The 27,606-nt window shown below is 44.3% G+C and overlaps 3 protein-coding genes across 8 annotated transcripts in view; 1 reads left to right on the top strand and 2 right to left on the bottom strand.

The window, feature by feature from the left end:
• The window catches only part of mylk4a (myosin light chain kinase family, member 4a), a 19,086-nt gene extending 6,413 nt beyond the window's left edge, over positions 1–12,673 (bottom strand). The window contains exons 1-5 of one of the 4 annotated variants that reach the window (XM_030363032.1): positions 12,397–12,673; positions 2,377–2,514; positions 1,865–1,964; positions 715–1,081; positions 51–364 (exon numbers count right to left, since the gene is read on the bottom strand). In XM_030363032.1, the coding sequence (XP_030218892.1) occupies positions 51–364; positions 715–1,081; positions 1,865–1,964; positions 2,377–2,514; positions 12,397–12,558 (1,081 nt within the window). In that variant the 5' untranslated portion in view covers positions 12,559–12,673. Of the gene's footprint in view, positions 1–50; positions 365–714; positions 1,082–1,864; positions 1,965–2,376; positions 2,515–5,368; positions 6,257–12,396 lie in introns of those variants that run through there. The other 3 variants (XM_030363028.1, XM_030363029.1, XM_030363030.1) reach the window with 3 other exon arrangements.
• A 1,851-nt stretch (positions 12,674–14,524) lies between these two features.
• Positions 14,525–24,565, top strand: wrnip1 (WRN helicase interacting protein 1). 2 transcript variants are annotated; one of them, XM_030363041.1, is made up of 8 exons: positions 14,525–14,787; positions 14,908–15,215; positions 15,621–15,815; positions 16,168–16,409; positions 19,052–19,248; positions 21,149–21,304; positions 23,181–23,260; positions 23,975–24,565. In XM_030363041.1, the coding sequence occupies exons 1-8, from the start codon at positions 14,544–14,546 to the stop codon at positions 24,251–24,253; spliced, it is 1,701 nt and encodes a 566-aa protein (XP_030218901.1). In that variant the 5' UTR covers positions 14,525–14,543; the 3' UTR covers positions 24,254–24,565. The 2 variants fall into 2 exon arrangements, with proteins under 2 accessions (XP_030218901.1, XP_030218900.1); XM_030363040.1 differs by having other exon boundaries at positions 14,525–15,215.
• Positions 24,445–27,397, bottom strand: LOC115548437 (chymotrypsin-like elastase family member 3B). 2 transcript variants are annotated; one of them, XM_030363083.1, is made up of 8 exons: positions 27,287–27,397; positions 27,127–27,215; positions 26,773–26,855; positions 26,560–26,685; positions 26,020–26,156; positions 25,493–25,635; positions 24,859–25,011; positions 24,445–24,518 (listed from the first exon to the last, which is right to left on the bottom strand). In XM_030363083.1, the coding sequence occupies exons 1-8, from the start codon at positions 27,324–27,326 to the stop codon at positions 24,501–24,503; spliced, it is 789 nt and encodes a 262-aa protein (XP_030218943.1). In that variant the 5' UTR covers positions 27,327–27,397; the 3' UTR covers positions 24,445–24,500. The 2 variants fall into 2 exon arrangements, with proteins under 2 accessions (XP_030218943.1, XP_030218942.1); XM_030363082.1 differs by lacking the exons at positions 24,445–24,518; positions 24,859–25,011 and having other exon boundaries at positions 25,031–25,635.
• Between the last annotated feature and the right edge of the window lie 209 nt (positions 27,398–27,606).

Raw genomic sequence — 27,606 nt, 5'->3', positions numbered from 1 at the left:
GTCTTTATTAATTCATGCGACTAGTTTGGTTTCAACACCACAAGGCTCACCGATGAAGTGGCGCTCTACATCATCGTCTTCCTCGGGCTCTTCATCCTGCACCTCGTCTCTCTTCTTCTGCAGCTTCTTCAGCAGGTCCATGTGGATCTCCACCCCGTCTGCCTTGAACACCGCCCAGCCCTCTGGGTCCTCCTGCTCCTCCTCCTCCTCCTCCTCCTCCTCCTTCACCTCAGCTAGAACCTCCACCTGGCTCTTGGTGTGGTCTCCAGCCTTTTGCTCTTCATAGGTCACATGGTGCTTACTGCTCGGAGTGGGGGTAATCTCTGGCATCTGGGGCTTTTCAGTCTCTTGGGGGTCGTCCCTGCTAGAACAGAGTGCATTGTGGTTGTTGATGTTTTTCCGTATGAATGCATTTTTGTTTGCGAGTTAGGTTTGTTAGGAGGAACAGGGTGGTATTGGCCGACAATGCTTTTTTACATAATTGGTCGGGAAATGTTTCTAAAAGTGTATGAATTATTGTTTTCTGTTGCTTACATTTGAATATAAAAAATAATATGACTCATGGAATTTTCATGCCTCAAGTGAAATAAATGGCATTCTCAGACACAAAACGTTGTCTTTGCAAATCCAACATTGGGATACATGAAACTTACTGAATCCTAAGAGATTGAGTTAATAATTACTTTGAGACCTTTTGGTTTAGAAATAGGCTACCTCGCAGGAACGGCGTCTTTGAGGAGGTCCTGGACAGAAGGGCTTGTTGTTGCCTCTTCCTCATCCACCTTGTCCATTGAATGTCCTTCCTCTGGTTTGTCTTCATCGCTCTTGCCCTCCGGCTCCTTTGAAGCCGTCTCACCATCCTCTTCCTCCTCCTTCTCCTTCTCGCTGTCTTCCTCAGACCGGTCTTCTCCAAGCCCTTTGCGGTCCGCGGGAACGTCCACGGGGGTAGAGGAAGCTTGTGGGGGCTCTCCAGAGGAGTCGGTGGCCTCCGTCCCCTTCAGACCAGACTTCTCTGTGTTCTCCTCATTGATCTTCTGCACCTCCTCAAGCAGTAAGGCATGCTTCCTCTGGGAGAGAGTGTCTATAGGGCCACCAACACAAATCAATTATAAACATGGTTTTCTTTCTGTTTGCTTCAATGTGTGTATTGTAATACAACATATTATGTTACAGTACATTATAGTGATAGTTATTAGCTATAACTTCGCCATATTATGACTGTTATATAGTATTATTTTTAGATGTTTAGCAATTGGTTTACCATATTAAACATTTATTTATAATGAATTTGTTTTTCTATTAATTAGCCGTACCTGACCGATATGTACCCCTGACCTACTAAAAGTATCAGTGTCACAATGTCGCACACATGCTGTGCTCAGCACAACGCTTCAGTTGTTTGTAAAAGACTGCAAGGAGCACTGGCCTTGTCGTTCTCACCACATGAAATGACGAGTATTCATTCAGATAATTAAGTCACGCAGCAGATAATATCATCCAAACAATCCAAATTGGAGTAAATATTCCCTCAGGTTGGTAAACTGAAAGTGAGTGAGTGAGTGAGTGAGTGAGTGAGTGAGTGAGTGAGTGAGTGAGTGAGTGAGTGAGTGAGTGAGTGAGTGAGTGAGTGAGTGAGTGAGTGAGTGAGTGAGTGAGTGAGTGAGTGAGTGAGTGAGTGAGTGAGTGAGTGAGTGAGTGAGTGAGTGAGTGAGTGAGTGAGAGAGTGAGTGAGTGAGTGAGTGAGTGAGTGAGTGAGTGAGTGAGTGAGTGAGTGAGTGTGTGTGTGTGTGTGTGTGTGTGTGTGTGTGTGTGTGTGTGTGTATGTGTGTTTGTTATTAAAAGGTTGCGTGTTTGAAGTGAGTACCTGCTGTTGTGTCCAGATTCTTCTTCTTCTTCTGTGTGTTTTTACTTTTTAGGCTCAAACACGGCTTCTCTTTCGCTTCTTTGCCTTTCGGATCTTTAAGCTGTGAAATTTAAAAGAGGTATGGATATAGTATACATATCAGAGGATAAAAATGGAAAACATACTCATGAATGTGCTGGTTTTGCTTTTCAAGTATCAGTCTCTGTGGTAAAATGTAGGCATTTTGCTTTGCTGTACTTTGCTTTGCTGCGTTGGTTCATCGTGAAATGATATCTATTTTCTTCAGCGTAGTATTAATAGGCTTCCAGTACAGCTCTTACATATCGATTTCTAACATGACATCATCCACTTAGCATCCACCCAAAAACTTGAAACCAAAAGCTAATCTGTGTGTCGGTTAAAATATACAAATATACACACTTAAAAGGCAATTACATGTGTTTTGGGCATTAAAATTGTATAATTTGCATGGATGACAACTATGCTATGCCACACATACGAGCGGAACCTACGAAGATTCCATATTTGCGGGGTGAGAGGATTTGCTTTGGTCCGTGGAGCTTTGTCTTGTGAGACGGCAGTGGAGTGCAGGGTTCACATGCCGAGGCTACGGTCTGAGTCCCTTTAGTAGTGCCCCTAGTAGAGGTGGTCTGTTAAAGAGACAGGACAGCAGTGCTCGGAAGTGTGACAGAACGTGCACTTAGGAGAGAGGACATTTTGTTATATGAGGACGTCAATATGAGGTACAACGCACACATCACTCTGACGGTTTGGCTGTTGGGGATTCCCCGTTGGCCATGAAACAACAATGCAGATACACAAAGAGTGAACAGGCAAGACATAGCCGTGGTCATTAGGAGTTGTCAGTAAGGCGTTTGTAGACAAATGGATGAGCAATGAGGAAAGAGCGAGGTTACGACAAGAGGTTAACGGCGCAAAGCTAATGCGTGCAAATGCTGAGGGGTTGGCTTAGCTCAGGAGGAAGAGCGGTTTGGCTGGTCGCCGGAAGTTTGCTAGTTCGATCCCCTGCTCGAGGTGAGTGTCGAGGTGTCCCTGAGCAAGAGCTCAACCCCAATTTCTCCTGACGAGCTGGCTGTCGCCTTGCATTTTTGACTCCGACATCGGTGTGTGATTGTGTGCATTTAAGAGTCTGCTACATGCCCTTCATGTAAATGCATGCCACAATCTAGACCTTGAGTCAAGGTTGCACGGCGACAACGCTGTCATTGCACTGAACCCAAACGTTGGCACCCATTTCCTAAGGGACGGCAGATGAAGCCTCAGAATTTATAGCTCAATGATCAGTCGTACTCAGCAACTGAATTGCAACTCTGGCCCTCGGTGGAAAGTCCCAGGAGAGAGACATCCAGAACACGTTTCGAATCACGTTTCAGCAAAGGCCTACGGGTTTGGGGTTGGCGGGGGGCGCCTGTTGACCATCATCACCCCCTCTATGATAAGGTCAGCAAGCGAGGGACCCCCTACTGTCGGAACTGGTGGTGTGGTGAGGGTAAACACAGCCCTGCTTTCTGAGTGGCACAGGGGGTATTTTAAGCACTAATTCCCACCAAGGTATGCTTTTTAGTTTTTCCTGTTTGTTTGTTTCTCCTGCCCCCCCCCCCCCCCCAGGTAGGGAGTCTGAGGACAGTGTGCGGCGCTGCAAGAGAAGCAGACATCTCACACCTCCGGAGGCAGTGGTAGACTGCGTAGCTATCCCACCAGCTCTGACGACATTGGAAATTCTTGAAATCTGACACACATGGAACCATCGCATTCGTAATGGGTCATAAATCAAATGAATTTAGAACAGCCAACGCCTCGGAGGGACCGATTGAGACCGGCTTGGGTCAACGTGAGCTACTGTGACAAGCTGTTTTTTTGTCGCTCTACGGAGAAATGTTTTATTCTTATATAGCTCAATGCACATGCACATACTTTGGTATGCACTTACGTAGTAGGGAGTGAACCCATAGGAGTGATGAAGTGCGCTGAATGTATATCAATTGTCTTAGAACGTTTTGGACTGTGCCTTAATGCATTGAAACTGAACAACGATCACTGACATGCACCACATATTGTTCTTCTTCCATAATCAGAAAAAATACCTCTATTGCTGACCAAATTTGGTTGAAAAGGATGAGAAAGAGCCAACTACACATCAACTACAGCCGAACCTCTGAGTTTGCTCTACTGCTAACCAGGTTGAAGGCTAAATGGAAAGAGGAAATTTGGGTTGGCCAAGCTCCGAAGGTAGAGTGGGCTCGACCTGTATTGTGATCCCCGACGGTTGTCGAGGTGTCCCGGGGCAAACCCCTAACCCTAACTGCTGGCTGCATGGTTGTCTCCAACGTGAATGTGTGTACCAACCGCTTTTTACATAAAAGCGTCTGCTTACTGGGCTTGATGTAAAATATAAAAATAATTGCTTCTGTTAAGAAACAACCATTTAACACAGTGGAGAGACTATAACTTTCGGATTTCCTGGCTTTTCATTTAGAGCCTGTGTTTGGACTTCCACAGGTCTGCTACACGTTTTTATATTATTTTGATCAGGTTGAGTAGAATAGCAATTTTCTAGATTAGTGGAAATGGTACATCTGCAACTATAGATCCTACATTCAAATATATATTATGCATATTATACAACATAGACAAATTATACAAAGAGGGTGCAACATGGTTTGAAAATAGGGAACAGATGATACATCAGCAGATTAATTGTGACAGCAAGAGAGAGAGAGCGAGAAAGACTGACTTATCACTATGGGTTGACACTGGACCCTGCGCACCCCAACAGGGATACGGCCCTTTCAGACCTCAAGCAGCCCCTGCCTTATGCCAAACACAGCCTTTCTAAACCTGGCCACTCATATTTCCACCTTTGCCCCATAGTAGCCCCGTCATGCCCTGCCCTGGATGCCTCTGTCCTTGGGTCTCTGGGTCTCTGGGTCTCTGGGTTTCTGGGTCTCTGTGTCCCTGGGTCCCTGGGCATGCTTCATGCCAAGAGGGCACAGCAAGGCCCAGTGCCTGCGGCGTATATAGTGTACTACCAACAGCATTTGAATGATATGAAAGCCATCTTTAGAGGGTGATCATTTTATTGGAGTGTGACCTTAACTTGACTCGGGTCTAGCATATGATGCATTACACTATGATTCTGATTAATCAGTCCAAGACACTGACAACTTTTCCCGTACCCTACTTGGAAATATAATGTTTTAATGTGAAATATCACCTAATTCTATGCAGCATTAAACACAGGAGCCAAGACACTTTTCTAGGTAAGAGAACTATTTCGGAGTAGCCGGAGTAAGCTGCCACAAACGTTTCCAAGAAGAGATTGTGATGCCAAAAACCTGACGCGCAGCAAGCCGGATGATTTAAAAAGAACTGCCATAGATGCCATGACTATTCCATTGCATACTATGTCTGCACCAGGGCATACACAGGATAAGCAATACAGTTTGTATGTTTAAAGTGTTGTTTGTTGCTTCCCGCTCTCACCTTGTCCGCCTTTTTGCTTACTGCGTCTGTGGACGTCGGCCTCTTTACGGCTATCCTGCCCTTATTGTCTTTGGCCTTGGCGCTCTTCCGTGCCGCGGGGCCCTTGAACATCCGCTCCATAATCTGGGAGCCCTTCACCGTCTCCCCTATGAAACTGATCACCTGCTGGATGCCCAGAACCAGCTTCTCCATCCCCTCCAGCTTCTGGGCCTGCTGTTCCGAGCGCTGGTTCACCACCGTCATGATGGAGCTCATCTCCTGACACATCTCCCTGACCTCGCCCGTGGGTCCCGCTTTGACCGTCTTCGGCGGCGGTACGTGGATCTCCTCTTTGTCCACCTTCATGTTTTCCACGTCCCGCTCAATGCCATCGATGTCCTGGGACATCCCGTCCAGCCGGCTCAGCACCTTCTCCTGGATGTGGATGAGCCGGTCCATCTTGGTGCTCAGCAGCTCGATGCGGCTCTGGATGATGTCCATGCCGTTGCCGGGGCCGTTGCTGTCTCCAACCGTCGCTCCAGCCTTTGAGGGATGGCTCAGCAGTTTGGAACTCATTGCGTCCGCTCCTCTTGACAAGTATTCCAGACGAAACGAGAGATCTCTGCGACGCCGACAAATATTCTTCTTATACTTATTCTCCAAAGAGATCTAGCTAGTGGTACCCGTAATTTAAGAGTTAAAAAACGATCAAAAGGTCAAGATTATTTAAATCCGAAATCCTATGGACAATCCGGAAAACCACCTCCAATGTCACAGTTGAAAAGCGTCAGCTAAGGTCAATATCCCGTCAAAAAGCTTCTGTATTTCTGTCCCTCCATCTCAAACTGCTGCCCCTCAGCACACTGGAAATGGGATTAAGAATGGGACAGGCCAGTCTCCCTAAATGTAAATCGGAACTCCTACGTCAGCAGGGGCTATTACTATAGGGCGGGAGCTTTGAGGGTGTGTGTGTGTGTGTGTGGCATTGCTTGGGCAGATAGATATTTGAGACCCTTTAAATGTTAAGCCAACTGCTATGGCCCGCCTGTCTGCTTGCCAGGTGACAAAATGGCAAACGGACACAGTACCTCCCGGGTGTGTCGGTGTAGACCTGTGGGACCAACTAATTACTTTGGTTGTTGTTTCAGTGGTTTTCTGACAATGTAATCTTATCCGTAGACATCAAGGACATGTGCATTTAAAAATAGGGGTCAAGATTGGTCTTCAGCATGTATTTTAAGCAGACTTCAACATTTGCAGGTTCACTTATAAATTAATTTGATGTTGTGAATTCGAAATATTAATGATAGTTGTTGGGAACATTATGTGAACAACATCCAACCTCTTCCTGGACTAAAAACATAACGTCACTAAATAATAATAATTATTATTATCATTATATATAACCATTAGTTATCCAAGCCCTGAGCTTTCAACAAAAACAACGGCTCATGAAACCAACACTGGACAACAACGCTGTGATATTTAATTGACTTAACACCAAATGGTTATCGTAGAAACAGCGGAGAATGAATGTGACCCACTCAATTCTCTGCTCCATTTACCTAGCTGCCGTGAATCCCACTCTTCGTGAAGAAACTGCATGCCAAGTGTGTCGTGACACTTCCGTCTATAATTTGCCCTATGTGCTTGCTTCAGCCCCAACTGACGGGGCCAAAGGCTCTGCTTACAGGTGCAGGGGGACAATATGGAGGACGAGGTGTCAGTTGAAGTGTTGGGTACAGTAGGTGGAGGGATCGGCAGTGGGACGGGGAGGGGAGTGTCGGTCGGCTCGGGTTTCGCCCAAAAATGCGCAGCCTTGATTGGAGTAACATAACCCACACAGAAACACTAAACACTCTCAAATAGATTGAACGAAAGTCAGTGTTTTGCAGTAGTAGCTGTGTGTCTGTGTGTGTGTGTGTGTGTGTGTGTGTGTGTGTGTGTGTGTGTGTGTGTGTGTGTGTGTGTGTGTGTGTGTGTGTGTGTGTGTGTGTGTGTGTGTGTGTGTGTGTGTGTTTGTGTGTGTGCGTGTGTGCTTGTATATGTGCATGTTCAAGTCTGTGTGTATGTGTGTATGTGGGTGTGCGTGTGTGTGTGTGTGTGAGCGTGAATGAGTGCACGTGCGTGTGCTTGCGTGTGTGCTTGCGTGTGTGCTTGTGTGTGTGTGTGTGTGTGTGTGTGTGTGTGTGTGTGTGTGTGTGTGTGTGTGTGTGTGTGTGTGTGTGTGTTTGTGTGTGTGTGTGTGGGCGGTGGGGGGGGGGGGAGTAGAGGGAAAGGTGACCTTACAGGACAGTAACAGATGCAAATGAATCATCATTCCCATATGGTGGTGGGGGAAGCAGGGTTGCGGGGGTCACACCTGTGCTACAGGGTGGGATAGACGCTCTGACTCAGATTGTGTCGTGTGTGGACCATGTGTGTGTGTGTGTGTTTGGGGAATGGGGGGGGGGGGGGTTACCTTCGTCATTTACTGGTGTCCCTGCGTGAAACGGAACTTCAAAAGCATAGCGAGAGAGCATAGCGAAAGGTCACGACATTATGTCATCGGAAAATCACATATTGAACCCTTTTAATCAAAACCCCTTTCCCTTTATCTTAAACCCTCTAACCCAAAAGACAGACATTTGCTGGACCCGAAATGCAAGCCAGGAATAAATAAAGAACGCAATTGTAACTTCTGCATAATAGAAAATAAAAAAAATGTATAATTGAATGTTGTATTCAACAACAACATGTGGTAAGCAGACATCGTGCCTTGCATGGCTGAGGAAATTTAAAGGGCTTTAAACCAGGCATCACGGTGAGATCACATTGCATAAAGCAGACATCGTGGCCGTGGCTGACACTGTGAAACCAACACCAGTATTAGTATAATATCATGGAAATGAAGCCGTGCCAAGCAGAACTGCGCTGCCTGCTACACCCAGGGGTAGCTTAACATGGAAAAGGCTGCTGGCCAATGATCAAAATACTGTCCCGGGTGAATGTGACAGAATGATCAGCATGTTGAGAAAACCTGACAGCTCCTTTATGTGGGCAGGCAGACAGGACCTTTCTAAGCAAATGATCGCTTGGAATGAAACCAGCAGGAGAGGAGGAAGAGGGAGGGAGAGACAGAGGGAGAGAGAGAGAGATTGAGAGAGAGAGAGAGAGAGAGAGAGAGAGAGAGAGAGAGAGAGAGAGAGAGAGAGAGAGAGAGAGAGAGAGAGAGAGAGAGAGAGAGAGAGAGAGAGAGAGAGAGAGAGAGAGAGAGAGAGAGAGAGGGACAGAATGTGTAAGAGAAAGAGAGTGAGGGAGAGAGAGATTGAGAGAGAGAGAGAGAGAGAGAGAGAGAGAGAGAGAGAGAGAGAGAGAGAGAGAGAGAGAGAGAGAGAGAGACAGGGACAGAAAGTGTAAGAGAGAGAGAGTGAGGGAGAGAGAGAGAGAGAGAGAGAGTCAAGGAGAGGAAAAAGATGTGATTGACCTTATAAGTGGAACACCTCATTCCCAACCTTATAGTGTGCAACATTTCATCCTAGTCAGTAAAAGCTGGAGCTTCATGTTGCTGGGCAACACAGGCGATAGCGTATCATTGGTCCAGCCTCTGAGGTGAACTGACCAGAGAGCAGTGGCACGCTCCCTGAGTACACAATGTACATGGGAGAGGCTCTGGGGAGGTGGTGGTGGTGGTGGTGGTGGTGGTGGTTGGGCTGGAGGGGGCGATATAGTGGTGCAGTGCCCACGGTGAGCTGTCCCCTTGCCAATGCCCCCACTGACACCTCCCGGCCTGCCGGTCCCCTGGCAGGGTTCACCGTTGGAAACTGCTACGCACAAACACCCTTCCATGGGAATGGTGAAACACAAGCCCTCGTAATGTCTTAAGTGTCCCGTGCATTCCCCCCCCCACATCAAGCCTTCTCCCTCTCTCTGTCTCTCTCTGTCTCTCTCTCTCTCTCTCTCTCTCTCTCTCTCTCTCTCTCTCTCTCTCTCTCTCTCTCTCTCTCTCTCTCTCTCTCTCTCTCTCTCTCTCTCTCTCTCTCTGTCTTCGTCTGTCTCTCGGCCTAAGTGCATCAAGGACTGCGCTGCATTCATAGTATTTATATTCATAGTATTTACAGTTTTGCATTGGGCTGCAAATGGCTTTTATGATCCGGTATAGAACATCAAACGAAGCTGTAAAACACGGAAGGTGGGAGGTGAACTGAATGCAAGGTGTATTGTTGGTGAAAGTTAAATCACCAACAATACAAAAAATGCAAATAAATAAACATCAGTGATACGTGATTAGGCTGGGTATGTAACCAAAAAATTGTATTCAATCTAAATGACCATGCTCTTTATCTGCACCACGGTGACAATGACCTATGGCTATGGCACCATGAGTGGAAAGCATTTCGGAGACGAGAGCTACATGTGGGTCCTCGGTCAAATATATGCATCCAGTATTTATCTATACATAGTGTGGATCTCCGAGAGGCCGAGACAGAAATGGAAGCAATAGAATGTAAAAGATGTTTAGCCTGTCTTGTCTATGAGGGGCTCTTTAACTTTCCACAAAACAAAATGCTGTCCACTGTCTGTGTTAATACCATGGAGATTTTATAGAGGGATTGCAAGCTGTCAAAAATATGATATAGAACCAATAAATCAAATTGTGGTGGATAAGACTTCCCAAGCTCTCATTTACACTCCCCTTCACCTGCTATTCACCTAACATCCCAAGGGAGAAAAAAAATAGCAAGCCAGTACTGAGCAGCTCGGTATTTAACTGTTATCATGTCTCATCTGCCTGTCCATCATACAGCTAGCTATATAGTTTGCAAGATAGCTATCGAGCTAGCTAATTTAAATATGAAGAGAGACACAATACTGTATATTGTGTATTATAGGGTGTATTGTACCATTACAACCTTCAAGTCACAACTCAAAACTCACCTGTTCAAACTCGCACACAACGTCTTACTGATCACTGTTTTGATTGTTTGTTTGTTTTGTTTTGTCTTTTTTTTTATTTATTTTTTATTATATTTACTTATTATTATTATTATTATTATTGTATTATTATATGTAATAAAGTTATTTATATCGAATTAACAAACCAAAATATAACAGGAAATATATTTGCTTTATGTTTTTTTCAGCGGTTCCCAACTGACTTACCAAGATGTCATCAAGACCTTTTGCGGAGACCCTAACATACAAACCATAAAATAGTCCAATGTGCATGCAGTGACAACCAGCAAAGACTACCAACGCAACCTTAAATACACAAGAGGGTCTGCAAGAAGGCCAGTGTGTACATTTACTAGACACAAATTTACACAAACATCAATGGAAAATACAATGGAGACCATGATGGTGTGCAGCTATTTTTGACACGATATCAAGCTATGATATATATTTTTTACTGAATACTATTTATTATATCTTTATCATCTTTATATTTTCTCTATTCCGGTAATTGTAAATCTGTAAATCTGTACCACCTGCAGTACCATCGTGTACCACCAACGAAAAACCATTCTCTAGTGCTGTATAGTGTACTAGCTATAATGCACCACTAGGGGACACTGTCCCCACACAATACTATGCTGTACCCCATGCGTTTCAATTGACTTTATTTACAAGGGTCCTTAATATTGAAAGGGATATCAATCTATGATATGGCCTTTTTTTTTGTTTCTAGTTGCATGAGCGTTATGTATAACTCATTGATTTTTATTGGTTGTACATGTACACTACAGGTATATTAGCTACAGTAACATACAGGTACACTACAGGTTCACCATGGTACAGTGGGATTCAATTTGGGCTGGGAGTCAAAGCCTTCGGACACTGGAGGGGCCCACACATGCAGCACGTCCCTGGGCCCCTAGATATCAGCATAGGAAGCTTCTCAAAAGCCTGCATCTCCTTTCTTATCTTTCTCATGCAGGTAGTTAAATATAACCATGCGTGTTCTCTGATCTAATTTGTTAGTGACGCTTCAGACTGGAAGACCGTCATACCTGTCATAAACATATCAAAGGCTACATATCTAGTGACTTCCATTGGCAGAAAAGGGCAGTTTGGCATAGCGGGATGCCTCTTAAAATAGAGGATTGGGATGTCAGCGTCCTGCGGTGTGCGCCAAGCATCTCTACTGCTTCAGCATCTTTGAGCAAAAAAACGGGTCCACCTCATACAGCCTTAGTAAGTTGTCATTCTAACCTCCCTTTGGGTGAATTCAGAGATATTTCAAGATTATTAAAGGAAGATAAGTAAAAATCGGCCGACACAATTTCATTAGGCATCCTGTATATGAAAGCGAGAAAAAAAACATGTTTATACTCTATCGTGTACTAAAACAGGTATGCTGAATCCATCATACAGAGGGCAGTTAAAGAACACAATGTTCACAGGGCTCAAGACTGACCCAAAAAGGTATTGTGTGGTATTATATACGCATAGCTGTCCATAAAATCAAAACCTTATTTATGCATAGGGTTATGCATACAGTTCCCCCTGTAACATGTTAAGATAGGGTTAATGTGCACAGACATTGCATTTCTGAAACGGTCTAAAAGTTAAATCACATTTGATTTGACTAACATCCAAAGCAAAACCAAAATGTCCCCTCTAAGTGCTGTGTGGAGGAAGCCTCTGGCTTCAGATCCACTACCAAAGTAATGCAATATCAGGAAGAACGGTTCCCCAGAAAAGAAAAAAAATCCTAATTGGCACGCAATTAGCAGCCTGTGATTATTCAATATAGGAGGAGTGCAAAGCTTTTTTGTGAGGTAAGATTTGTCGAGGCCCTCGAAAAAAAAAAATGGAAAAAATAAAAAAACATACCCCTTTCAAGTAAAACATTTTACAACTTTTTCAAAGTGAGTACATCTGTTAAAATGAATTAACAAAGACTAAAAAGTGGGTTGCCCAAGAACCACCAGAAGAAAATGGTAGTCTTGAGCCCTGGTTCACATTAACTACATTTTATACATTATTAAAAATGTGCATCAAGACGATAAATAAAACAGAAAAGTCAAGCCAACAGAATTCCTCTGCAACACCAAAAAAGTTGTTACCTGCATTGCAAGTGCCTTCGATGCTGTGTCTCTCCTCCAGTAACAGAGTATATCCCACAGCTTGCGCCACACATATGTGACCACCAGACACAAGCGGCTCCATAGCCACATGTCTGTGCTCTTGAGGAATGGCTCCATGGCTCTGATTTCACTTTTCGCCATTCAGCAAAATTCTTGAACAGTTCTTCAGACCTATCCTGTTTATATATAACCAGACCTAAGACGTGCAGACCGCAAGGGTTAGGAAAGATGGCAGAATGGTGACAGGGGGAATATGAAGTATTCGGAGGGTAAGTACCGCCCTCCTGTGCTGAACCGGCAACGACTTGATCGGGATGTGTTAATCCGTCCAGTCCCGAAACCCCCCATCAGGATCTGCAGCATAAGGACAAGGGGTTTGTGGCGATGAAACAAGAGGGACAGGTGCATACTGAGTTTGGCTGGGGACCACAGCGGATTTACATACATAGGCTACTGTATAACATAGCTGTGCAATCTATCAGTCCCTTTCTAAAACCCCCTTCGATATCTTTCAAGGTCTAACCCTGGTTCATCTCTTCGTGAACACTCATGAACGAACATACACAAACACATACACAAACACACACACATATATACATATACACACATCAGACGCACCAACACACGCAAAAATACCTTTCAGAAAGTACCTGGATAGGTATAGATGCATGACATCCACACAACCAATTCAACATTTCATGTAATCATGCCATTGAAATGGGAGGATTATGTTGTTGCATGTCTGATCTCTAGGTCAGCGTGCCATGGCCTTGTACACGTGTAGAGGTTCCTTCTGCGGGGTCAAATTACAAATAACATACAAATACACACGCGTGGGCCATGACGACGTGTGACCTTTAATTTCAGAGAAGTCACTGCACATTACGCACCTTATGCTTAAATGAGTAAACAAAGATACACAATTGTCTCACTACCATGTAACAACCATTCATCTGTAGGTCAGATTCCTTTTGGTTGATTGATTTTACTAACTTCACTGGGGTGTGTGCAGCCAGAGACCCCAAGGACCACACACACACACACACACACACACACACACACACACACACACACACACACACACACACACACACACACACACACACACACACACACACACACACACACACACACATCTCCAGAATGTCTGGCACGAAACCCAGACACTCCTCAAGTCGTCTGCAGCTCATGCCGTGACTCTGACAAAGGGCTTTTTTGCAATGTTAACGAGCCAAATTGTCCTGCTATCACTTAGTTAAACCGATTTAAATCTCTTTGGATAATTGGTGTGAAGTATGGGTTTTAGACACACCCTTTCAACTCCTCAAACTTCAGCTATTGGATCACATATGGTCAGTTTTGATTGCGTTAATGTTATTTACTGATTTGTAACGATCTGCATTACTTTATAATACTGGTGAATTAAAGAGAATTGTACTCATGAGCTAAAATAATTGTTGATAGACGGACCATACCAATTGAGTAAATGTCAAGCTTGATTGCCTACCTCTTCATCTCACAGGTAGGTAGCTGGTTGCAGAATAACATTTTACCACCTCCTTTACGACCCATGAGTAGAGTATTAGAGTCAATTGTTCTTCTGCAACCAGCTACCTGGGAGATTATCCATTGACAATGGATTGTCTTCAAGTAGCCTACACCTGTCGCTATCCCTATTTTCCTCAATCATCTGACCTGAAGGAAATGTAAAAATAAGCTTCGTAAATCATGGCAGGGAATGTTTTTTGTTGTGTTGGTTGTTTTCAATTACAATAATATGTTTATTTGTATATGAAAAAATGGTGCATGTTGTGATTTATTAATAATTATTATTTTTATTATTATTTTTCCCAAGCTGAAAATCTCGGATAGCCTCGCGAAGCCAGGATAATGAGACAAAAAACTACAGGTCCCAAAATGCAACTGAAACTAATGCAAAATAAAACCATACTCTCTCGCCTTGTTTTTTTAAATGAGAACCTTATTTAAAACTACTTAAAATTTGTAAAAGGGTAAATTCTTCAACCGAAACCTTAAATTAAATGTAAGTATTTAAAGCCAAACCCCCTCCCGTTGTTTTGGTCACGTGGTAAAAAAAGGTCAAAAGTTTCGCGGGAAATAACAACATGGAGGACGAAGTGACAGCGCCTCCGCTCCCAGAGTCTGTGCAATGCCCCGTTTGCTCCAAAGGGTTCAAACCTTCAAAGATTAACGCACATCTCGACAGATGCCTTCAAGATGACGTCGACCGCTGTCCGTCTACCATGGACGAGGGAAGACCACCTCTTAAGAAACCCCGCGTTACTACTGCCTCACCTCCACCCGTACCTGTCAGTACAGCAAATGGGACCCCGACCCGTGGGCTACGAGGTACGTCCTCTACCGTATTCTCCCTGTTTCAGAACAAAAAACAAAACGTTTCAGTTCAAGGTGAACGCAGTCCATCCTTTTCCGAGAAACTACAACAACCACCACCTTCTTCTTCATCAGCGGTCAGCAAGGGTGTTAAACGCACCGCTCCTGGTGATATCGAACCAGGGCAGCCAGATGCTGATCCCACTATCATGCCCAGTCCACCCAGTTCACAATTAACCTTAGTGAAGACATCTACGGAAGCCGTGCCGTCCCGGACCTTTCTGACCACAGACAAGCCCTTAGCGGAGACACTGCGACCCAAAACGCTGGAGGAGTACTTTGGACAGAACAAAGTTGTAGGAGAGCATACTCTCCTCCGCTCACTGCTGGAGTCACAAGACATCCCCTCGTTGATCCTATGGGGACCCCCTGGATGCGGAAAGGTCGTTCATTTAAATGATCAAAATATATAGTTGCATTTAATATATCCTTTCCTTGCATGTATTAATGCATGTATCAATGCTCTTTAGCGCAGCCTTGGCACAATGTTAAGGCTGCAAAGTATTTAGCCCCAATGGGTCTGCTAATGCGAGATGGAACTGATTACATTTATTCAAGTCAATAAAAGTTATGGAATGGCTTGATCTTAAACACATTCTGCAGTTATAAGTTCAAATGCATGAAGTATACATGAGGGTATCTGTGTAGCAATCTGTGATGATGATGATGATGACAGATGAATGTCACCAATATTGCTGTACAACGCAAGTCAAACGCTTTAATGGCTGCTGCTCATGTGACAAACATCAGTTAACTTTGTGTCCGGCCGGTTTCCTCTCCATCTCTAGACCACTCTTGCTCACATCATAGCCAGCAAGAGCAAGCAGAAGGGAACTGTGCGCTTTGTGAAGCTCTCCGCCACCAGTGCGTCCACCAGCGACGTGAGAGAGGTGATCAAGCAGGCACAGAACGAACTCCGACTCTGCAAGAGGAGAACCATCATGTTCATCGATGAGATCCACCGCTTCAATAAGTCCCAGCAGGTGCGGACTCTGAGTACCAGCAAACATGTCACGATGCTCTGTCTATTTTGTGTATATGTGTATATAGCCACAATGGCATATTTATCTGCCCATGTGCTTTGTCTTAATGGTCAGACTGGTTCTCAGAAAGGAAACATGGCTTCTGTAGAATGTTGTCTTGCGCCTTACACTTTAGTGTGTGTGTGTGTGTGTGTGTGTGTGTGTGTGTGTGTGTGTGTGTGTGTGTGTGTGTGTGTGTGTGTGTGTGTGTGTGTGTGTGTGTGTGTGTGTGTGTGTGTGTCAGCAGCAGCAGCACGTGTTTCCTTAATTATGTTAAGCTTGCGGTGTGTGTGTACTGTGCTTGCGCGCATAGGACACCTTCCTCCCTCACGTGGAGTGCGGCACGGTGACCCTGATCGGGGCGACCACGGAGAACCCCTCCTTCCAGGTGAACTCTGCGCTGCTGAGCCGCTGCAGGGTGCTGGTGCTGGAGAAGCTCTCTGTGGAGGCCATGGGCTCCATCCTGCAGCGGGCCGTGGTCTCCCTGGGGGTCCACGTGCTGGGGGACGGGGAGCAGGCCGGGGACCTGGAGGAGCCCCCCGACGATGGAGCCCAGTGAGTCCCCTTTGAGCTCCGGCCAGTGTCAGGCACTTTGTTTTCTGTAGTGGCCGGCACCTGTGGCTCAATGGTTAGCACAAGGGATGCAATGGACATCCCATAATTCTAATTGGATGCACAGTCCAGATCACAACTACTACATTATTCTACTATTCCTACGAATACTACTACTACTACTACTACTACTACTACTACTACTACTACTCCTATTATTAGGCATGTAAACACATTGCACAATGGAAAGTTTGTTTTAAATCAATTTCATGCAGACCATGTGTGTTATGACCGGAGCTGCGCTGGTATCTCTTTTTTACTGTTGTAGCGTTTGCATGATTCACTTCTAAACAGCTAATTTGATACTATGTCTATCAGGGACATTTTAAAACATGCATCCAGTTGAGTGTTATTTGTGAAGGCTTTTGACAATCCAAACCATCCAAAATACTTCATATTTGAATGCATCAACATTATACATAATGTATTCATTAGACGTCTGGTATATTCGTAAATTACAACAACATTTTTTGCGGTGGAAATATCTTTGTAGTTGTTTATGATTTGCTTGAAGAGCACTCGCGTCATTCGAGTACATGTTTCCATCCTCACCCCCCTGCTTGACTGGGCACGCTAGCTTGGCTTGGCTTGGCTTGGCTTGGCTTGGCGTAGAGCCGTAAGGAAGCGCTCCCATAATAATCCATCAGAGCTGCGGTTCAATGAGCCCGTCTGACGTGCAGCTGACGCTGGGCAGACGCATGGCAGACGCATGGCAGACGCGCAGCAAAACGCCAAAATAGACCTGAAGTCTATTAATAACCCGCGTTGACGCGCGACTCTATGAATAAATAAGAGTTTGTTTGTCAATTAATTAAATAATGTATAGGTGAGTAGTTGCAGTTGCATATTGCTCGGGGAAAAATGCCCTCAAATTTGTTAATATATATCCTTACTAGTAGTCATATTTTGATTCCTACATACAATTGCCTTGTCATCGACCTACACCGTAGGGGAGAATGCAGAGGTGCATTCCTAGGGTGCCTCCTACACCTTAGGGATCACTCCCATTTCATGTCGAATTAATTTACTGTAGTTGTGCTGGCCCCCCATATAACCCTATTTATCGCTGCAGACTATCTCCCCTCTTGCATCTCAGCTTCTAGCTGGTTTTAGTTTGAGATTATGGACGAGATGTGGCTGATATGTCGAGGTGGAGACATACGGAGAATTGTACGACCCCAGACTTTGTTTATACCAGGACATTTTAGAGAAGGACAACATTTGGAGCACCATTAGTGCCGTCATTGGACCTTCAGGAGAGGGGATCAGTTGGAAGATCGCCAATGAAAACATTGGCCCGTTAAATTGTGTAGCGGGTGCACAATCCACTTGGGGTCGTACACAACAATGAAAAAACACGTACAGCTTCGCACTCATAGTTTCTAAATCTAAATCCATCTCCGACATGTCCGGTGAAGCAGGTCTGAAAGAGACACGACATGACGCAGCGCATTCGTGCTCAGTGTCGCCTCCGGGTTACTTGGCACTGCCAAGTAAGAAAGACTTGAGAAAGTCCTTGCTTGGTCTGGGGCAGAGCCACCGACACATGGACCTTCCACTTATAGTTCATGGGGTTTGCATGTTCTTCGCCCCTCCCATAACCTATGGTATTTGTCCCGGGCACCGTACAACCCACTGATCCAAGAAGGTTAGGATTTGTCCAATGCAGAGACTGAATTTCCCTGACAGAGAGGAATAACGTATATTCTTCTTGCTGTTTTGCATGAAAAGCGCTGTATAAGTGTATGTATATATGTATATATGTATATATATATATATATATATATATATATATATATATATATATATATATATATATATATATATATATATATATATATATATATATATTTTTTTTTTTTTTTTTTTTTTTTTTAAGTAATTGAAGAAGGTGTGATCTTGGCATCTGCTTCCCTCATCTTAAAGGTGTAGCGTGTATGATTAAGTGGCACCCCCCCCGTTGTGTTGCATTCCATTTCTGAGTCCATGTCTCTTTGAGGACATTCCCGTTTTTCCAAGTCTAAGTAGGGTTAGACTTCCGTGACAACCTTTTTAAAGAGCTCTAGGGGGATTTATGCGTGTCTCAGGTTATTAAGTGAAGGCTGTGCAGTGCAGTCGGAGGGAATCCTACAAGTCGTCTCCCAGCTTATGTTGATGTAGAGGAGAATGGAGGGGGGGGGGGGGGCTGTAATGTGAGCAGTGAAAGCGGTCGGCCCTGTGTACTGGGTGCCAGTAAACTGAATTGCTGACTGCTGAGATGTTCGGCTACACATTGCCTGAGGGGGTATAATGCGGCTTAGAGATTTAAGATGGGAGTTGAGAAAACTAAACTGACTGGCTTATAATGTCAACTAGCTGACGCTTTTATCCAAAGTGACATACAAAAAGCACATTTGTCAGAAGAAAGAGAAACAATATATCTCTGATGGTGTAGGTGGTGTTATTCATGGCGACGAGTGATAAGCATTTTACAATCGCTAGGTTAACCTAGCGATCGCTACCTCACTTTGTGACAAATTCAGAGCGAGGTCTCATGAGGCATATGAGGATAATGGACCTGGGTTCATCTGTCTGTTCCCCGTCAGACCGCAGGTGTACATCGAGCAGAGGGCTCTGGACACCGTGGCCCACCTGTGTGACGGAGATGCCCGCGCTGGCCTCAACGGGCTGCAGATGGCCCTCCAGGCGCGGGTGGGCGGGGCCCCTTCAGGGAGGGTCGTGGTGCAGGAGAAGCACGTCAAGGAGGGGCTGCAGAGGTCCCACATCCTCTATGACAAAGCAGGTATAGTCGACGCTCTACTGTAGGGTGCCAGAGGGGGCGCCATATTTCAATTATTCCAAATTCAATGCATTTGATTAAATACGTTTTGACTTTAAATAATCCATCGATAAATAACTTAAGATAGTTGTAATTAGTGTGTATATATTGCTTTATCTTACCTCATCTCTTTGGAAGATGAGGTATATAATGCTAATTTATACATCACATCATAGCAAATGAGGCTTTATATATCATAAGTAATCAAGCACATGGTGATTACATATCGCACTTGTAGCATATGTTATGACAGTTCCATTAGATGAATGGTTGCTAACTAAAATATATATATGGTGGCTAATTCATTGTATATTTATTACTTTCTTTCAAGCGTGGATTTATGCAACCTCAATATATTGTATCACAATTTATTCCACAACCCCTAAAGTGCAGATCCCTCAGTAGTACAAATAAGATGGATTGTATGGAGTACTTGTATGCAAAGTTGCTTCATGTCGAGTTACATCAGCTGGCCTTCAATCTAAGCCAATCAGAAAAAGCGATTGCAATCATCCCTTTGAACAGCTGTGGGGAAACACAGGCTTTAAGGGGAATCAGGCCTAGTCTTTTGCTAAGCCTTTTCCAGAAAATACAAGGCCTCTAAAATAAACAAAAACCTGTTGTTATTTATTATTCTTAGGGAGATCAATAGTCTAATCTCTAATTGCTTTCAATAATGGAGACATAAACTAAGTGTTTTCTTTAGGACTATTCATTCATTAAAACACACTTTTAATTATTTACGTCCCCACCCTGAACCCCCTGTGGGTCTCATCATTGAGTGTCCGGTGATAACACCATAAGCACTGTTAGGCCTAAAAAAAAAAAAAGTTTGGTTCCTGTTGGTTTTCAGTTGAGGTCATGGGTAGGTAGGGAATTTATTTTATTTTTTCCAGCGGCAGCGAATGATAGGTAGGTTGTTTTCATTTAAAAACGAGAAAATTCGCTCATCCTTGTACAGAATGAAGAGGTGCTGTACCAAAACGTAATTATAGAGGTGCTGTACCAAAACGTAATTACATAAAAAAAATATATATATATATATATTTTTTTTTTTTATAAAAACTCATAAAATAATTTGGGTCGCACATAAATGGACAGGGTCGGTCGGAAACCGGAACCAAACAAATTTTTTTTTTAGGCCTTATGTTTTGATGGAGGGGGTGTGGGTGTGAAGAGCTAGGGGGGGGGGGGGGGGGGGCAGTAACACCAGTTAATCCTGACCCTCCTCAGAAACATGTAGCCCTCAGAACTGTTATGTAACGTTCAGCTGTCCACCAAGGTTAGATGAACTTTTCCCTGTGCCGTCACCATCCTCAATCATGTGATCTTATTATTGAAGTCAAATGTTGAGTGAAGTTCATTGTTGTTGATTATTTTTCCCTGGGCTTGAATGTGGATAAGGGTGCGAATCACAGGGTAGATCACGACATGATACACGATACATGGCCCATGATGCTGGTTATATCGCCATACAGAGATGCTGCGATAATCAATGTATTGTTTGACCATGCTATAACGATACATTAAGATATATGTCTAACTATGAATAGAAAATGACTATGAAAAGGTTCAGTGCTGGACTTCTGTTTTTATTCATGGTCCAAACTTCAGTTTTTCAGAAACTAAAAAATATATATATTGATATTTGCCGCATGTGTATCTATTTATCTTTCTCACGAAGAAGGGCGACGATATATCGACGTATCAATATTTTGTCCCATCCCTACCATTGCAATTCCTCATTCTTATCCACATTAATATTTACTCATTGCCCAAACACATCGCATCGTGTGTCTGGGTCCTCTCAGTGTGATTTCATGCGCACTCCAAAAGGTTTAAAGGTAGTGTTGTTCCCTGCCAGGCGAAGAGCACTTCAACTGCATCTCGGCGCTGCATAAGTCCATGAGGGGCTCCCACGAGAACGCCTCTCTCTACTGGCTGGCCCGTATGCTGGAAGGGGGGGAGGACCCCCTGTATGTGGCCCGGAGGCTGGTCCGCTTCGCCAGCGAGGACGTGGGTACGGAACACTTTGATATCCACTTTGTTACGTTTTAGAGGATTTAGCAGACGTTTTCATCCGAAGCAACTCACCGTGGTTCATATATACAATCACACGCCGATTGTGGGGTAAACCACGCAAGGCTCTTCGGGAGCAGATTAGATGTCAAGGGATACCTTGATCTTTGAGGTGGAGTTGGGGATCGAACTAGCAACCTTCCGGTTACAAGTCAACCTGCTCTTACTCCTTAGCGAGGCCGACTCCAACTTAAGACTCCAACAAGTGTACATTTGTTCATTTCAACTACCCACACAATCTGCTTGTAACTTCATCAAATGAAAGGTTCTGCTGTGCCCCTGTTAAGCTCCTTCAAGCAGTATTTCTAAATATAGAAATGTATAAAAGTTTACAACCAGATACTATCGTCTCAATCTGATCCCTGGCTGCGTGTTCCGCGTACCCTGTGACGTGCAGCTAGCTAGTGGCCAATCTCGCCCTGTTATGGGCCTTACACAGAGACTCATGATGGACCCTTTTCTAATGGGCTCAGCAAGATTCCCTCCCTGTCCATATACGGGCAAAGAACCAAGAAGATTGATGTCAAGGAAATCATGTTCTTTTTAGACTGAACCACAACGACTGACACATCGTCCTTCTGATAAACAACACATTGGTGAGTAACTGATTGATTTATTATCAACCTGCCATAGGACATTATCATTTTGTGTAATTCTGTGATTATCGAAGCCTCTTCTATTATAATGAGTTTGCTGAAAGTCCTTTTTATTTATTGACAGCACTGCTCTGGATCTGGATGGAAGAAGAAGAAAGGATATTGTCGGACAGTTTGCCTATTTATATTTTTGCAATATAAATATAATCTCTTATATTTGATTGTATAATATGATGATTGTCAGCTCCCATTACCCCACGTGTGCAGTGTTGACAGGCCAGCGTGAATGTGCTTCTCGATAATATCTACAGTGCGTCTGCCCCTGCACTGTGGATATAATCCTTCCATTTATGACGTTGTGATGGACATTTAATCCATCACATTTCAACCAATGCCCACCATGGAGGCCTCCATATCGTGTGCAGGCCTACAAGTTATTTCTGTTTGCAATATAAATATGATCACATGATATTGATGGCCAGTTTGTTTTAGCAGTGGGTGCGCAGTTGAAAGGAATAGACTAAATGCATTGAGCTTCTTTTTGAGGGTGCACTTTGCATCATACTCATTACATACATATTTATAGATGTTTCATCTGTAACATTATTACCACTGCACAGTTAATGATAATAATGATAATGCATAGGGAATGAATGCACTTCTTCTTGTGATCACTTGTATCAAGGTTATAGCAAAAAAATGTATGTTCTTTGACCAAATCAATAAAAGAAACAATAAATGTATGACTGACTGCCTATATATATGTAAATATGTGTATATAATATGTGTAATATATCTTGCACTTAAAAATGGTGCTTAGCATTGGGTAGGGTCTTATCCTAGCTGTATTTGTTACGTATGGGGAATAGGTTAACCTAGTGATTGTTAGTGCCTGGCACTTGTTACTATAGATCATCCTTACTGTACCGAGAGCGATATATTGTTGTTTTCTCCTTTTTCTGACAAATGTACTTATTGTACGTCGCTTCGGATTACAGCGTCTGCTATATGCCCAGAATGTGAATGTCACTATGTGTTGTTCTGGGTGGTTCTGATCCACTGGGTCTCTGATCCACTGGGTGTCTGTGTATCTGATCCACTGGGTCTCTGATCCACTGGGTCTCTGATCCACTGGCTCTCTGATCCACTGGGTCTCTGATCCTCTGTGTCTCTGATCCACTGGGTGTCTGTGTATCTGATCCTCTGTGTCTCTTGGTCCAGGTCTGGCAGATCCCTTGGCCCTGCCCCAGGCTGTGTCTGCCTACCAGGCCTGTCACTTCATCGGCATGCCCGAGTGTGAGGTGAGACCCTGGCCCAATGCCCATCTCTACCAATGGAAATACTCGGTCTGCCTATTTGATGAAGTCGCCATGTGTACTATGTAAGCCATCTCCTAGATTAAAACAACCCAGACATATCTCTGGTCAATGCTTAGCCATAGTTATTTCAATAATGTCATCACTTCAATCACATCCTATAACGATGAATATGATAAGTTCTACTTATACATAATGTTGGCCAGACTGTACCTTTTTATCTTTTATTTCTTTGCAAGAATCTTCATATCGACACAGCCACAACCCCTACCAGACAGCAGAGCTACACTAGTTCACTTCACAGAGTCGCACAGCGAGTTGGAGCGGACAGAATATTGTTATGGAGTGTTTTTTTAATTCTGAAAGTCTCACATCTATTGGGCCCCGTTGGTACACCGGGTAAAGCCTGTACCATTAAGGCCCAGTCCTTACCACAGCCTTTCTTTCTTTCTTTCTTTCTTTCTTTCTTTCTTTCTTTCTTTCTTTCTTTCTTTCTTTCTTTCTTTCTTTCTTTCTTTCTTTCTTTCTTTCTCCCCCCCCCCCCTTCCCTCCAATAAAGAGGATAAAACTTAATCTTAAATAAATATAAATGTCTCCCATATATTTATTGGGAGGGGCTCAATCCTACATTCGCCTCATGTAGCTTCCTTGTGTGTGTAGCTTACTTGTGTGTACGTGTGTGTTTCCCCCGTCCCACAGGTGATCCTCGCCCAATGCGCTGTGTACCTGGCCCGCGCCCCCAAGTCTGTGGAGGTCTACAAGGCCTACAGCAACGTGAAGGCCTCCCTGAGGACCCACAAGGGGCCCCTGCCCTCGGTGCCCCTCCACCTGCGCAACGCCTCCACCAAGCTCATGAGGGAGCTAGGCTACGCTAAGGGCTACAAGTACAACCCCGCGTTCAGCTCTCCGGCGGAGCAGGAGTACCTCCCCGAGGAGCTCAGGGGAGTGGACTTCTTCACCTGGACTCCCTCTGAATGAGCTAGAGTCGTGCGTGTGTGCTTGCACACGCTGTAAACTAATTCAGAATTCTGGTCATGTTGATGTTTATGTACACATTGTTGTGTACATAATGTTGTGTATTTCATGTGGAGATGTTTGTCTTTTTTGTAAAATCATTAAAACCGACATGAGTCAAATGCGTTTTGATCAAGCACTACAGACAAACTCACTCCCACAGCTATGTTTTTTTTATTGTTATTGCCTCATGGAGTGATTATCCTTATCTTCAGTTTTCAGCCATTGTCTGCAATATAAAGCAAACAGATAATAAATACATCTGAAAAATTCAAATCTGTATAGTCATCTTTCCAAAAAAAACAATACAACTGTTACGACCTTCTAGTCTAGGAGGGTTTCGGTTAACCGAAATGGAGGGACCAAAGCTAAATGCTTTGTTGTGTCAAAAGCTTTTCTCTGTATAACGGAGGAAGTGGGTGTGCCAGAGGTTTCCGAAGCTAGCAAAGGCACTCTACATTTAGCCTGCAGCTCTAATTGCCTCAACTTAAGCTCCTTTTCTAGCTCGAGTTCCAGTCTGTGAATGTGCATTGCCTGATCCTTTGCTTGCTAAGCAGGGAGCATCTCACTTGGCTGATCCAGGGGATGTAGGAGGCCACTCGGGTGAAAACCGTGGGCCTCTGGGGGGTGTTGCAGCCCCGCCCGTCCACAAAGCTGGCCACTCCCTGGACATACCACCTCCCGTCCCGCCCCTTGCAGCTCAGTGGCCCTCCAGAGTCCCCCTTCGAAGAAAAACAATAGGTGTGAGACATTTAAAGCCAAACCTACACTACTGTTTAAAAGTTTGGGGTCACCCAGACAATTTCATGTTTTCCATGATAACTCATTAGTTTATTAAAATGATCTTTACCTAAAGTGAACAGTTTTCAGCTGTGCGAATATAATTGCTCAAGGGTTTTCTAATCATTAGTTTGACTTTTAACACGATTAGCTAAACAATGTACCATTAGAACACACGAGGAATGGTTCCTGGAAATGGGGCTCTGTACACCTATGTAGATATTCCATTAAAAATAGACTTTCTGATTAATTTAAGGTTATCTTCATGAACTTTGCTGTTCTTAAAAAAATAAGGACATTTCTAAGTGACCCCAAACTTTCGAACGGTAGCGTAAGTTTGTTGAATGAAAGAAAGGCGAGAGAGAACGAGGTGTGTGGCTGATGTTGAACTGAAGACTCTATGAGCCTTCTAGTTTGGTTTACGTGGCAGGCCGACTTGCTGTCTCCTCCAGCACAGACCATGGTGGTCTTCACTGAACTCCCCCACCAGTCGCTACCAGCACAGACGCTGGGCTCGACCACAGGGAGCAGAGCCTGCTGCAGTTTGGCCGGCCGGGGCCCCCCAGCTAGGAAAGGGAGGGTTGGACAAACACAAAACGTTGCTAAACCACGTAGTTACAACCATAGCCTATTCCAAATCAGCACCCCCCCCCCCTCCCCCCTTCACCACCTGGGACTAATAAAGCACCATTTCCTTCTATCATAGATAGCTTAGATGTATTCGGGGTATGGGTTAACCTAACAACTAAGTGCTTGGCACTTAGTTGCTGTACCGACAGTGATCTTTTGTTTCTCCCTTCTTCTGACAATTGTACTTATTGTAAGTCGCTTTGGAAAAAGCGTTTTGCTTTTGAATTCAAAAGAAGAAGTGCAAGTGCCTACAAAATCAAACCAAACCCCTAGAAAGTGTTTTCATCTTTGCAGTCGGAGTGTGGGCGCGTGGGGCTTACAGGAAAGCCGACCCCAGCCGGTGACGTAGCAGGCCTGGCCGTGGGCGAGCTCTGTGCCCTGTGGTGGCAGGCAGGCCAGCTGGACTTTGTCATTGAGAACCGCACTCTTCTCCAGTTTCAGGAGGGCAAGGTCATTTCTAATGAGGACAGTGTCCGAGATTAAGAAATGAAAGGTTATCGGTATGGCTAATTGTTTGACTGGTTCTATGTTTCATGTGTGTACGGTACATGTTTCACAGATTGGGTGCTATCTAGTTCCCTTTCTAAATATAAGAACCTCCATTTGTTCAGCTGCTTTTCTAGGCCATATTCTCAGGCCAGGGATTTCTGGTTGAATAGTTATGTTAAACATTGGCCCACATATTCCTCTCTCATATTCCTCTCTCACCGCCCGTATCAGTAGGCAAAGTGTCCTATGTTTAAAAAACAACCAATCAGGATTTGGACATGGCACCTTAAAGTTAAAATGCTCACGGCTCCATGAGTATTGATTCTCCTGCTGTGTCCAGCATTCAGTGTGTAGAGCAAGACCCAGCCTACCCACAAGACACGCAGTTGTCATTCCACTGAGGGTGTATGATCATCCTTTCCACCCTTATGGACTGTTCGGGTCCCTCGTGCGTGTCCATGTCGTGCTCCGCGAGAACCACCCGGTAGGTGTGGAACCTGAGCGCAAACACGCCAGCCCGCCAGCATCGTTATTTTCTGGCGAAATGTAGATGAAATGTATTGGATTGATGGAGTCTTTCTCACGTGATGCAGTGCGCGGCGGTCAGGACCCAGTTGGCGGCGATGAGAGTTCCTCCACATGTGGGATAGAAGGACTCCAAAGAGACCTGACCGCAGGGGGAACGCACGTTGAGCAGAAATGGGTTGCAGTAGTGACCAATGTAAGTCGCTTTGGATAAAAGCGTCGGCTAAATGCCCTAAATGTAATTGTAATTGTATATTTTGTTTGTTGTTTTGTTTTTTCATACATGTGATTCTGCATTTTGGTTCACAAATTAATCCATAAATTGTTTGAAGAGGGAAACAATATTTGGTTGAAGCAAAATATAATAATACCCAGGAGCACTCTTCATGACACATGGTAACCATGACCCCTACCTGCCACGGCCAGCTGTACGGAGAAGCCTCTTCCCCATTCACCACACGACTGGACAGGGGCTGGTAGTGCGGTAGGCCACAGCCAGACACTGCAAAGCAGAAGAAATGTCGGAACAAGTCCTTAAAATAATATTCTCTGATACGATTGGTGTTACCTCACCAGTTGTGACAAACAGCAAGAAGATAAGTAGCAGCTCCATCTCTGATGTCTCCAGAATAAAAGGGTTGCCTTTGGCTTTTTATAGACTGCATCAGATCTAGCATGGGAAATTCCTTACTTTCTCCATGTGTTGAGAACATTGCAGACGTATGCATTTATACATCATCGATGAACTGCATATGCAAATATACATTCAAGTTGTCCCATCGGTAACACCCTAATCACACAGTTCAATGTATTTCCTATCATGTGTCATTTTAATTATTATGTGAGTATTTTTTTTGTTGTTGTTATTATGTGAGTATACACTTGAGTGTTGT

The sequence above is a fragment of the Gadus morhua genome, chromosome 8 (assembly GCF_902167405.1).
Source record: "Gadus morhua chromosome 8, gadMor3.0, whole genome shotgun sequence".
Taxonomy (NCBI): domain Eukaryota; kingdom Metazoa; phylum Chordata; class Actinopteri; order Gadiformes; family Gadidae; genus Gadus; species Gadus morhua.
This window is presented reverse-complemented; position numbering and strand designations above follow the sequence as displayed.

Bases quoted from the DNA above. Each gene is read 5' to 3' on its own strand.
- wrnip1 (XM_030363040.1), top strand. From the start codon at position 14,544: ATGGAGGACGAAGTGACAGCGCCTCCGCTCCCAGAGTCTGTGCAATGC. The intron at 15,816-16,167 runs GTGCGGACTCTG...TTGCGCGCATAG, and splicing joins GCTTCAATAAGTCCCAGCAG to GACACCTTCCTCCCTCACGT. The intron at 21,305-23,180 runs GTACGGAACACT...CTCTTGGTCCAG, and splicing joins CTTCGCCAGCGAGGACGTGG to GTCTGGCAGATCCCTTGGCC.
- LOC115548437 (XM_030363082.1), bottom strand. From the start codon at position 27,326: ATGGAGCTGCTACTTATCTTCTTGCTGTTTGTCACAACTG. The intron at 26,856-27,126 runs GTAGGGGTCATG...CCCTGCGGTCAG, and splicing joins CGTACAGCTGGCCGTGGCAG to GTCTCTTTGGAGTCCTTCTA. The intron at 26,686-26,772 runs GTGAGAAAGACT...GTTTGCGCTCAG, and splicing joins ACCGCCGCGCACTGCATCAC to GTTCCACACCTACCGGGTGG.